Genomic DNA, 12907 nt, shown 5'->3' with positions numbered 1-12907 from the left:
GGACACTAACCTTCAAAAGCTCCTTCGGTGCAGGCAGACTGCGGCAGTAGTAAATCTGCCATGGGGAAAGAAAAACAAAAATGCAAAAACAAAAAGAGAGACTGCCCAGCAACCGCAGAAGGCCAGGCTCCAACAGTGAATAGATGGTGGGCAAAGCGGTTGCATAGATGTAGCTGATGCTCACTATAGTGAAAGTGATTTCCGAACCCAAAACAGATAGTTAAATGGAAGTATAATGTAACATAATTCCTTATATTAGTCATGCACTTCCCCCTACCTTGCCAACCACATATACAACAATCAAGTAAAAACAACTTTGATCAGTTGTTCTCAATTCCAGATTTCAGGCCATGTTTTGTGGACTTTTTTAATATGCATAGATGAGTTACTCTGTTATACTGGGTCAGTAATTATCCCATCTGCTTCCACAAAATAATTTCCTGAAAACATGACCTGTTGGGAAAACTTTATGGTTGACTATAAGAACCACTCACTTAAGCTGGGTGCGAACTTGAGCGATGGTCAATTGATTCGACATCGGATCGAATGCCTTTGAGTGGGAATTGCCTGTACATATTAGAATGAGTTTAATGAAGGACGGAACGATCATGTTCCGCCCGTCATTAGCATAAACAAGATCACTAGCATAATTGCTATGTTTAATGTGCAGCACATCAAACATAGTGACCTTCGCAAGTGCCCAAGAATAACCCATACACACAGCAATGCAGGTCGATTTGTGTGAGACTGTGTGTACCCAGTTTTACATAGAGCAGAAATGTTTCTGGGATATTTTTTTTTATTTCTTTTTTTGCCACTAAGATTTTTGAACCAAATGATACCAATAATACTTCCACTACATTTGTCACACTGTTATTTATATATTTCCTATAATTTTGCATGGTATTATGTACATTGTATCTGCACTATATAAAAGCAACATTCATCTTACTTAATTCATATTAAAATACTGTATTTAAATAAAGATGAAACACTATGGGGTGACATTTATTTGTACATAGATAGTTGTGGATTACACAAGACAATGGCAGAATATTGGACAACATTGTTATGTCTTTCCATGGAAAATACCACACTCCACAACTCCTTTACTAAATGCCCAGGTCTACTGGCAGTAATGGTGCTTTCCCAAATATGCCAAACAGATGCCCTAATACAGGGATTATCTACCTATGCCATGTGTGTCTGAGGGATATTTCACATACAGTCAACAGTAACTGCTCTGTATTAATAAAAAATATATATATTTATATACAATAATAGATCAGTTTGATTTTTAGGTATAAGCAGGTGCATGGTGTATAGTTTTATATACACAAGTTGAAACTTAATAAAAAAACATTGGCCAAGCAATATGAAAACCCTGCCTTTTATTATACTTACTTTGTGGTTTTATCCACTGTACACATACATCTGAGTAATGAAAATTGTTAATAGTGCTACATAGAAAATCTTTACAGTCCAATCTAAGGCATACAGCTGTAGAGCGCATTGGAGATTTTAGGTCTTTTCAGTCACTGAAAGATGATTCGCTGTCAGAACTGTCTTCTGCTGCGAGTTCCCCATCTGGGACTGGTGCATTGGGTGTCCTGGGGAAAGTACCAATTCGTATGAGAAAAACAAAAATATAAGATTTTAAACCTATCGGTAAATCTTTTTCTCCTAGTCCGTAGAGGATGCTGGGGACTCCGTAAGGACCATGGGGTATAGACGGGCTCCGCAGGAGACATGGGCACTATAAAGAACTTTAGATGGGTGTGCACTGGCTCCTCCCTCTATGCCCCTCCTCTAGACCTCAGTTAGAGAAACTGTGCCCAGAGGAGACGGACAGTACGAGGAAAGGATTTTTGTTAATCTAAGGGCAAGATTCATACCAGCCCACACCATATAACATGGAATATACGCAACCAGTTAACAGTATGAACAAAACAGTCGTTGGCGGATGCTGATCTTAACATAACCCTTATGTAAGCAATAACTATATACAAGCCTTGCAGAAACATGTCCGCACTGGGACGGGCGCCCAGCATCCTCTATGGACTAGGAGAAAAAGATTTACCGGTAGGTTTAAAATCTTATTTTCTCTTACGTCCTAGAGTATGCTGGGGACTCCGTAAGGACCATGGGGATTATACCAAAGCTCCAGACCGGGCGGGAGAGTGCGGATGACTCTGCAGCACCGATTGAGCAAACATGAGGTCCTCCTCAGCCAAGGTATCAAACTTGTAGAATTTAGCAAAAGTGTTTGAACCCGGCCAAGTCGCCGCTCGGCAAAGCTGTAATGCCGAGACGCCTCGGGCAGCCGCCCAAGAAGAGCCCACCTTCCTAGTGGAATGGGCCTTTACCGAATTTGGTAACGGCAATCCAGCCGTAGAATGAGCCTGCTGAATCGTGTTACAGATCCAGCGAGCAAGTCTGCTTAGAAGCAGGAGAGCCAACCTTGTTGGCTGCATACAGGACAAACAGTGCCTCTGTTTTCCTAACCCGAGCCGTCCTGGCTACATATATTTTTAAGGCCCTGACTACATCAAGGGACTTGGAATCCTCCAAGTCCTTCGTAGCCACAGGTACCACAATAGGTTGGTTCATATGAAACGATGAAACCACCTTAGGCAAAAATTGAGGAAGAGTCCTTAATTCTGCTCTATCCACATGGAAAATCAGATAGGGGCTTTTGTGAGACAAAGCCGCCAATTCAGACACCCGCCTTGCAGATGCCAAGGCCAACAACATGACCACCTTCCAAGTGAGAAATTTCAATTCAACCGTTTGAAGAGGTTCAAACCAGTGAGATTTTAGGAACTGTAACACCACGTTAAGGTCCCATGGTGCCACTGGAGGCACAAAAGGAGGCTGTATGTGCAGCACTCCCTTTACAAAAAAGTTTGGACTTCTGGGAGAGAAGCCAATTCCTTCTGAAAGAAAATTGATAGGGCCGAAATCTGTACCTTAATGGAGCCTAATTTTAGGCCCATATCCACTCCTGTCTGTAGAAAGTGGAGAAAACGGCCCAGATGGAAAACTTCCGTAGGAGCATTTTTGGATTCACACCAAGATACATACTTTCTCCAGATACGGTGATAATGTTTCGCCGTCACCTCCTTTCTAGCCTTCATCAGAGTAGGGATGACTTCTTCCGGAATGCCTTTCCCAGCTAGGATTCGGTGTTCAACCGCCATGCCGTCAAACGTAACTGCGGTAAGTCTTGGAACACGCAGGGCCCCTGTTGCAACAGGTCCTCTCTGAGAGGAAGAGGCCACGGATCTTCTGTGAGCATTTCCTGAAGATCGGAATACCAGGCCCTTCGAGGCCAATCTGGAACAATGAGTACTGTCTGCACTCTTTTTCGTCTTATGATTCTCAATATCTTTGAGATGAGTGGAAGAGGAGGGAACACATAGACCGACTGAAACACCCACGGTGTCACCAGGGCGTCCACTGCTACTGCCTGAGGGTCCCTTGACCTGGCACAATACCTCCGAAGCTTCTTGGTGAGGCGTGACGCCATCATGTCTATTTGAGGAAGTCCTCAATGACTTGTTATCTCTGCAAAAACTTCTTGATGAAGTCCCCACTCTCCTGGATGGAGATCATGTCTGCTGAGGAAGTCTGCTTCCCAGTTGTCCACTCCCGGAATGAAGACTGCTGCCAAAAGCGCTTATGTGATTTTCCGCCCAGCGCAGAATCCTGGTGGCCTCCGCCATTGCCACTCTGCTCCTTGTTCCGCCTTGGCGGTTTACATGAGCCACGGCTGTGACGTTTTCTGATTGAATCAGAACCGGTAGGTCGCGAAGAAGATTCTCCGCTTGACGTAGGCCGTTGTATATGGCCCTCAATTCCAGTACGTTGATGTGTAGACAAGCCTCCTGGCTTGACCATATTCCCTGAAAGTTTCTTCCTTGTGTGACTGCTCCCCATCCTTGGAGGCTCGCGTCCGTGGTAACCAGAACCCATTCTTGAATGCCGAACCTGCGACCCTCTAAAAGGTGAGGACTCTGCAGCCACCACAGGAGAGACACCCTGGCCCTGGGGGACAGGCTTATTTTCTGATGAATTTGAAGATGGGACCCGGACCACTTGTCCAGAAGGTCCCTCTGAAATGTCCTCGCATGAAACCTGCCAAAGGGGATTGGCCTCGTAGGTCGTCACCATTTTTCCCAGTACTCGAGTGCATTGATGGACTGACACTCTTTTCGGTTTTAACAGGTCTCTGACCATGTTCTGGAGTTCCTGGGCTTTTTCCATTGGGAGAAAAACCCTCTTTTGTTCCGTGTCCAGAATCATGCCTAAGAAAGATAGCTGAGTTGTTGGAACCAACTGTGACTTTGGTAGATTCAGAATCCAGCCATGTTGCTGCAGCACTCTCAGGGAGAGCGCCACACTTTTCAGCAACTGATCTCTCGATCTCGCCTTTATCAGGAGATCGTCCAAGTATGGGATAATTGTGACTCCCTGCCGGCGCAGAAGCACCATCATTTCCGCCATTACCTTGGTGAAAATCCTCGGGGCCATGGAAAGCCCAAACGGCAACGTCTGAAACTGGTAATGACAGTCCTGTACAGCGAATCTCAGGTACGCCTGATGAGGGGGATATATGGGGACATGAAGGTATGCGTCCTTTATGTCCAGTGACACCATAAATTCCCCCCCTTCCAGGCTGGAGATAACTGCCCGGAGCAATTCCATCTTGAATTTGAACTTTTTCAAGTACAGGTTTAGGGATTTTAAATTTAGAATGGGTCTGACCGAGCCATCCGGTTTTGGGACCACAAATAGGGTTGAATAGTACCCCTTCCCCTGTTGAACTAGGGGAACCTCGACAACCACTTGTTGTTGACACAGTTTTTGAATTGCAGCTAAAACTATCTCCCTCTCTGGGGGAGAAGCTGGTAGAGCAGATTTGAAAAACCGGCGAGGAAGCAATGTCTTCGAATTCTAGCTTGTGCCCAAGGATCCACGTCTGACTGAACCCAGACGTGGCTGAAGAGTCGAAGACGTGCCCCCACCGGCGCAGACTCCCTCAGTGGAGCCCCAGCGTCATGCGGTGGATTTAATAGAAGCCGGGGAGGACTTCTGCTCCTGGAAACTAGCCGTAGCAGGCAGTTTTTTCCCTCTTCCCTTACCTCTGGCGAGGAAGGAAGAGCCCCGACCTCTTCTGGACTTATGCGACCGAAAGGACTGCATCTGATATTGCGGTGTTATCTTTTGCTGTGGGGAAACATAAGGTAAAAAAGTAGACTTGCTGTGGAAACCAGGTCCTTTCCCAAATAAATTCTCACCTTTGTAAGGTAAAACTTCCATATGCTTCTTTGAGTCTGCATCACCCATCCATTGGCGGGTCCACAGGGCACGCCTAGCAGAAATCGCCATGGCGTTGGCTCTCGAACCTAGCAGACCAACGTCTCTCTGAGCGTCTCTCATATATAAGACTGCGTCTTTAATGTGACCTAAGGTCAATAAAATGGTATCCCTATCCAGGGTATCAATGTCAGCTGACAAAGTATCTGTCCAAGCCACAACAGCGCTACAAACCCAAGCAGACGCTATTGCCGGTCTGAGCAAGGCCCCCATGTGTGTATAAATAGATTTTAAGGTAGTTTCCTGTCTGCGATCAGCAGGATCCTTGAGGGCTGCCGTGTCTGGAGACGGTAGCGCCACCTTTTTGGACAAGCGCGTTAACGCCTTGGCCACCCTGGGTGAGGACTCCCACCGTAACCTGTCCTGCGCAGGGAAAGGATACGCCATAAGAATTCTTTTGGGAATCTGCAGTTTCTTGTCTGGAGTTTCCCAAGCCTTTTCAAATAACGTGTTCAGCTCATGAGATGGGGGAAAGGTTACCTCAGGTTTCTTTTCCTTAAACATGTGTACCCTCTTGTCAGGGACAGAGGGGTCATCAGTTATATGTAAAACATCCTTTATTGCAATAATCATATAATGAATACTTTTGGCCACCATTGGGTGTAACCTCGCATCATCGTAGTCGACACTAGAATCAGAATCCGTGTCGGTATCAGTGTCTGCTACTTGGGACAGGGGACGTTTCTGAGACCCTGAAGGGTCCTGTGACACAGCCAACGCCATGGATTGACTCCCTGTTCTATCCCTGGACTCTGCTTTGTCCAACTTCTGATGTAATAAAATAAGAATTTACTCACCGGTAATTCTATTTCTCGTAGTCCGTAGTGGATGCTGGGAACTCCGTAAGGACCATGGGGAATAGACGGGCTCCGCAGGAGACTTAGCACTCCAAAAGAAAGATTAGGTACTATCTGGTGTGCACTGGCTCCTCCCTCTGTGCCCCTCCTCCAGACCTCAGTTAAGGAAACTGTGCCCGGAAGAGCTGACACAACAAGGAAAGGATTTGGAATCCAGGGTAAGACTCATACCAGCCACACCAATCACACTGTACAACTTGTGATAACCATACCCAGTTAACAGTATGAACAACAACTGAGCCTCAGTAACAGATGGCTCATAACAATAACCCTTTAGTTAAGCAATAACTATATACATGTATTGCAGAGTCCGCACTTGGGACGGGCGCCCAGCATCCACTACGGACTACGAGAAATAGAATTACCGGTGAGTAAATTCTTATTTTCTCTGACGTCCTAGTGGATGCTGGGAACTCCGTAAGGACCATGGGGATTATACCAAAGCTCCCAAACGGGCGGGAGAGTGCGGATGACTCTGCAGCACCGAATGAGCAAAGGCAAGGTCCTCCTCAGCCAGGGTATCAAACTTGTAGAACTTAGCAAATGTGTTTGAACCCGACCAAGTAGCAGCTCGGCAAAGCTGTAAAGCAGAGACCCCTCGGGCAGCCGCCCAAGAAGAGCCCACCTTCCTTGTGGAATGGGCTTTTACCGATTTAGGATGCGGTAACCCTGCCGCAGAATGAGCTTGCTGAATCGTGTTACAGATCCAGCGCGCAATAGTTTGCTTTGAAGCCGGAGCACCCAGTTTGTTGGGTGCATGCAGGATAAACAGCGAGTCAGTTTTCCTGACTCCAGCCGTCCTGGCTACATAGATTTTCAAAGCCCCGACTACATCTACTAACTTGGAAGCCTCCAAGTCCCGAGTAGCCGCAGGCACCACAATAGGTTGGTTCAAATGAAACGCCGATACCACCTTAGGGAGAAATTGGGGACGAGTCCTCAATTCTGCCCTGTCCATATGGAAGATCAGATAAGGGCTTTTACATGACAAAGCCGCCAATTCTGACACACACCTAGCCGAAGCTAAGGCCAATAGCATGACCACTTTCCACGTGAGATATTTTAGCTCCACGGTCTTAAGTGGCTCAAACCAGTGGGATTTCAGGAAATCCAACACAACGTTAAGATACCAAGGTGCCACTGGAGGCACAAAAGGGGGCTGAATATGCAGCACTCCCTTAACAAACGTCTGAACTTCAGGCAGTGAAGCCAGTTCTTTTTGAAAGAAAATAGATAGGGCCGAAATCTGGACCTTTATGGATCCTAATTTTAGGCCCATAGTCACTCCTGACTGTAGGAAGTGCAGGAATCGACCCAGCTGGAATTCCTCTGTAGGGGCCTTCCTGGCCTCACACCAAGCAACATATTTTCGCCATATACGGTGATAATGTTGTGCTGTCACGTCTTTCCTAGCCTTCATCAGCGTAGGAATAACTTCATCCGGAATGCCCTTTTCCGCTAGGATCCGGCGTTCAACCGCCATGCCGTCAAACGCAGCCGCGGTAAGTCTTGGAACAGACACGGCCCCTGCTGTAACAGGTCCTGTCTGAGAGGCAGAGGCCATGGGTCCTCTGAGATCATTTCTTGTAGTTCTGGGTACCAAGTTCTTCTTGGCCAATCCGGAACGATGAGTATAGTTCTTACTCCTCTCTTTCGTACTATCCTCAGTACCTTGGGTATGAGAGGAAGAGGAGGGAACACATAAACCGACTGGTACACCCACGGTGTCACTAGTGCGTCCACAGCTATCGCCTGAGGGTCCCGTGACCTGGCGCAATATTTTTTTAACTTTTTGTTGAGGCGGGATGCCATCATGTCCACCTGTGGCAGTTCCCAAATGTTTACAATCTGTGTGAAGACTTCTTGATGAAGTCCCCACTCTCCCGGGTGGAGGTCGTGCCTGCTGAGGAAGTCTGCTTCCCAGTTGTCCACTCCCGGAATGAACACTGCTGACAAGTGCTAGCACGTGATTCTCCGCCCATCAAAGAATCCTTGTGGCTTCTGCCATTGCCATCCTGCTTCTTGTGCCGCCCTGGCGGTTTACATGGGCGACCGCCGTGATGTTGTCTGACTGAATCAGCACTGGTTGGTTTTGAAACAGGGGCTCTGGTTGCCTCAGGGCGGTGTAAATGGCCCTTAGTTCCAGTATATTTATGTGTAGTGAAGTCTCCTGACTTGACCACTGTCCTTGGAAGTTCCTTCCCTGAGTGACTGCCCTCCATCCTCGGAGGCTTGCATCCGTGGTCACCAGGACCCAGTCCTGTATGCCGAATCTGCGGCCCTCGAGAAGATGAGCACTCTGCAGCCACCACAGCAGAGACACCCTGGCCCTTGGGGACAGGGTGATCAACCGATGCATCTGAAGATGCGATCCGGACCATTTGTCTAACAGATCCCACTGAAAGATTCTTGCATGGAACCTGCCGAAGGGAATTGCTTCGTAAGAAGCCACCATCTTTCCCAGGACTCGCGTGCAGTGATGCACCGACACCTGTCTTGGTCTCAGGAGGTCCCTGACCAGAGATGACAATTCCTGGGCCTTCTCCACCAGGAGAAACACCTTCTTCTGTTCTGTGTCCAGAATCATGCCCAGGAAAAGCAGACGCGTCGCAGGAATCGGCTGCGACTTTGGGATATTCAGAATCCAGCCGTGCTGTTGCAACACTTCCCGAGAGAGTGCTACGCTGACCAACAACTGCTCTCTGAACCTCGCCTTTATAAGGAGATCGTCCAAGTACGGGATAATTATAACTCCCTTCTTCCGAAGGAGTATCATCATTTCGGCCATTACCTTGGTAAATACTCTCGGTGCCGTGGACAGACCAAACGGCAACGTCTGGAATTGGTAATGACAATCCTGTACCACAAACCTGAGGTACTCCTGGTGAGGTGGGTAAATGGGGACATGCAAGTAAGCATCCTTGATGTCCAGCGACACCATAAAATCCCCCTCTTCCAGGCTTGCAATAACCGCCCTGAGCGATTCCATTTTGAACTTGAACTTCCTTACATAAGTGTTCAAGGATTTTAAATTCAGAATGGGTCTCACCGACCCGTCTGGTTTCGGTACCACAAACATTGTGGAATAGTAACCCCGTCCCTGTTGAAGGAGAGGAACCTTGATTATCACCTGCTGGAGGTACAGCTTGTGAATTGCCGCCAGTACTACCTCCCTTTCCCTGGGAGCAGCTGGCAAGGCTGATTTGAGGTAACGGCGAGGGGGAGTCGCCTCGAACTCCAGCTTGTATCCCTGAGATACAATTTGTACAGCCCAGAGATCCACTTGTGAGCGAACCCACTGGTTGCTGAAGTTTCGGAGACGCGCCCCCACCGCACCCGGCTCCGCCTGTGGAGCCCCAGCGTCATGCGGTGGACTTAGTGGAAGCGGGGGAGGATTTCTGTTCCTGGGAACTGGCTGTCTGGTGCAGCTTCTTTCCTCTACCCCTGCCTCTGGGCAGAAAGGATGCGCCTCTGATCCTCTTGCCTTTCTGAGGCCGAAAGGACTGTACATGATAATACGGTGCTTTCTTAGGCTGTGAGGGAACATGAGGTAAAAAAGTTGACTTCCCAGCTGTTGCCGTGGATACGAGGTCCGAGAGACCGTCCCCAAACAATTCCTCACCCTTATAAGGCAAAACCTCCATGTGTTTTTTTAGAATCAGCATCACCTGTCCACTGCCGAGTCCATAATACTCTCCTGGCAGAAATGGACATTGCATTAATTCTAAATGCCAGCAGGCAAATGTCCCTCTGTGCATCCCGCATATATAAAAGACGTCTTTTATATGTTCTATGGTTAGCAAAATAGTATCCCTGTCGAGGGAATCAATGTTGTCTGACAGGGTATCAGACCATGCTGCTGCAGCACTACACATCCATGCTGAAGCAATACCAGGTCTCAGTATAGTACCCGAGTGTGTATACACAGACTTCAGGATAGCTTCCTTTAGGGCGGCCGTATCCCGAGACGGCAGTGCCACCTTTTTTGATAAGCGTGTGAGCGCCTTGTCCACCCTAGCGGATGTTTCCCAAAGTAACCTGTCCGTTGGCGGGAAAGGGTACGCCATCAGTAACCTCTTAGAAATCACTAGTTTCTTATCGGGGGAACTCCACGCTTCTTCACACAATTCATTTAATTCATCAGATGGGGGAAAAGTCACTGGCTGCCTTTTCTCCCCAAACATAATACCCCTCTTGGTAGTAACCGGGTTAACATCAGAAATGTGCAATAATAAGAATTTACTCACCGGTAATTCTATTTCTCGTAGTCCGTAGTGGATGCTGGGAACTCCGTAAGGACCATGGGGAATAGCGGGCTCCGAAGGAGGCTGGGCACTCTAGAAAGATCTTAGACTACCTGGTGTGCACTGGCCCCTCCCACTATGACCCTCCTCCAAGCCTCAGTTAGGTACTGTGCCCGGACGAGCGTACACAATAAGGAAGGATTTTGAATCCCGGGTAAGACTCATACCAGCCACACCAATCACACCGTACAACTCGTGATATGAAACACAGTTAACAGTATGAAACAATAGAGCCTCTCAACAGATGGCTCAACAATAACCCGATTTAGTTAACAATAACTATGTACAAGTAATGCAGATAAACCGCACTTGGGATGGGCGCCCAGCATCCACTACGGACTACGAGAAATAGAATTACCGGTGAGTAAATTCTTATTTTCTCTAACGTCCTAGTGGATGCTGGGAACTCCGTAAGGACCATGGGGATTATACCAAAGCTCCCAAACGGGCGGGAGAGTGCGGATGACTCTGCAGCACCGAATGAGAGAACTCCAGGTCCTCCTCAGCCAGGGTATCAAATTTGTAGAATTTTGCAAACGTGTTTGCCCCTGACCAAGTAGCTGCTCGGCAAAGTTGTAAAGCCGAGACCCCTCGGGCAGCCGCCCAAGATGAGCCCACCTTCCTTGTGGAATGGGCATTGACAGATTTTGGCTGTGGCAGGCCTGCCACAGTATGTGCAAGCTGAATTGTACTACAAATCCAACGAGCAATAGTCTGCTTAGAAGCAGGAGCACCCAGCTTGTTGGGTGCATATAGGATAAACAGCGAGTCAGATTTTCTGACTCCAGCCGTCCTGGAAACATATATTTTCAGGGCCCTGACAACGTCTAGCAACTTGGAGTCCTCCAAATCCTTAGTAGCCGCAGGCACCACAATAGGCTGGTTCAGGTGAAACGCTGACACCACCTTAGGGAGAAACTGGGGACGAGTCCTCAATTCTGCCCTATCCATATGGAAAATCAAATAAGGGCTTTTACAAGACAAAGCCGCCAATTCTGATACTCGCCTGGCAGAAGCCAAGGCCAATAACATAACCACCTTCCATGTGAGATATTTCAGATCCACGGTTTTTAGTGGTTCAAACCAAAGTGATTTTAAGAAAACTCAACACCACGTTGAGATCCCAAGGTGCCACAGGAGGCACAAACGGGGGCTGACTATGCAGCACTCCTTTTATAAATGTCTGAACTTCAGGTACTGAAGCTAGTTCTTTTTTGAAAGAAAATCGACAGAGCCGAGATCTGTACCTTAATGGAACCCAATTTAAGGCCCATAGTCACTCCTGCTTGCAGGAAATGCAGAAATCGACCTAGTTGAAATTCCTCTGTTGGGGCCCTTTCGGCCTCACACCATGCAACATATTTTCGCCATATGCGTTGATAATGAGTTGCTGTAACCACTTTCCTGGCTTTAGTAAGCGTAGGAATTACTTCCTCCGGAATACCCTTTTCCTTCAGGATCCGGCGTTCAACCGCCATGCCGTCAAACGCAGCCGCGGTAAGTCTTGGAACAGACAGGGCCCCTGCTGCCGCAGGTCCTGACTGAGTGGCAGAGGCCATTGGTCCTCTGATATAATTTCTTGAAGTTCTGGGTACCAAGCTCTTCTTGGCCATCCACGAGTATCGTTCTTACTCCTCGCCTTCTTATTATTCTCAGTACCTTTGGTATGAGAGGCAGAGGGGAGAACACCTAAACCGACTGGTACACCCACGGTGTTACCAGAGCGTCCATAGCTATCGCCTGAGGGTCCCTTGACCTGGAGCAATATCTTTTTTAGCTTTTTGTTAAGGCGGGACGCCATCATGTCCACCTGTGGCCTTTCCCAATGGTGTACAATCCTATTGGAAGACTTCTGGAGGAAGTCCCCATTCTCCCGGGTGGAGGTCGTGTCTGTTGAGAAGATCTGCTTCCCAGTTGTCCACTCCGGGAATGAACACTGCTGACAGTGCTAACACATGATTTTCCGCCTATCGGAGAATCCTTGTGGCTTCTGCCATCGCCATCCTGCTTTTTGTGCCGCCCTGTTGATTACATGGGCGACTGCCGTGATGTTGTCTGATTGGATCAGTACCGGCTGGTTTTGAAGCAGAGGCCTTGCTGGCCTCAGGGCATTGTAAATGGCCCTCAGATCCAGAATATTTATGTGTAGGGAAATAACCTGACTTGACCAAAGTCCCTGGAAGTTTCTTCCCTATGCGACTGCCCCCCAGCCTCAAAGGCTGGAATCCATGGTCACTAGGACCTAGTCCTGTATGCCGAACCTGCGGCCCTCTTGAAGATGGGCACTCTGCAGCCACCACAGTAGAGATACCCTGGTCCTTGGAGACAGGGTTATCAGCCTATGCATCGGAAGATGCGATCCGGACC

General features: G+C 48.0%; 1 protein-coding gene across 3 annotated transcripts in view; it reads right to left on the bottom strand.

Annotated features, from left to right (window-relative positions):
• Positions 1–1374: 1374 nt before the first annotated feature.
• WASHC3 (WASH complex subunit 3) overlaps positions 1375–12907 on the bottom strand; it is a 34987-nt gene continuing 23454 nt past the window's right edge. For all 3 annotated transcript variants that reach the window (XM_063927805.1, XM_063927806.1, XM_063927807.1), the window contains exon 8: positions 1375–1610. In XM_063927805.1, the coding sequence (XP_063783875.1) occupies positions 1532–1610 (79 nt within the window). In that variant the 3' untranslated portion in view covers positions 1375–1531. The remainder of the gene's footprint in view (positions 1611–12907) is intronic.

This window comes from Pseudophryne corroboree, chromosome 6 (assembly GCF_028390025.1).
Source record: "Pseudophryne corroboree isolate aPseCor3 chromosome 6, aPseCor3.hap2, whole genome shotgun sequence".
In the NCBI taxonomy this organism is placed as follows: Eukaryota; Metazoa; Chordata; class Amphibia; order Anura; family Myobatrachidae; genus Pseudophryne; species Pseudophryne corroboree.
Note: the sequence above shows the minus strand (reverse complement) of the source record. Positions and strands in the feature narration are given on the sequence as shown.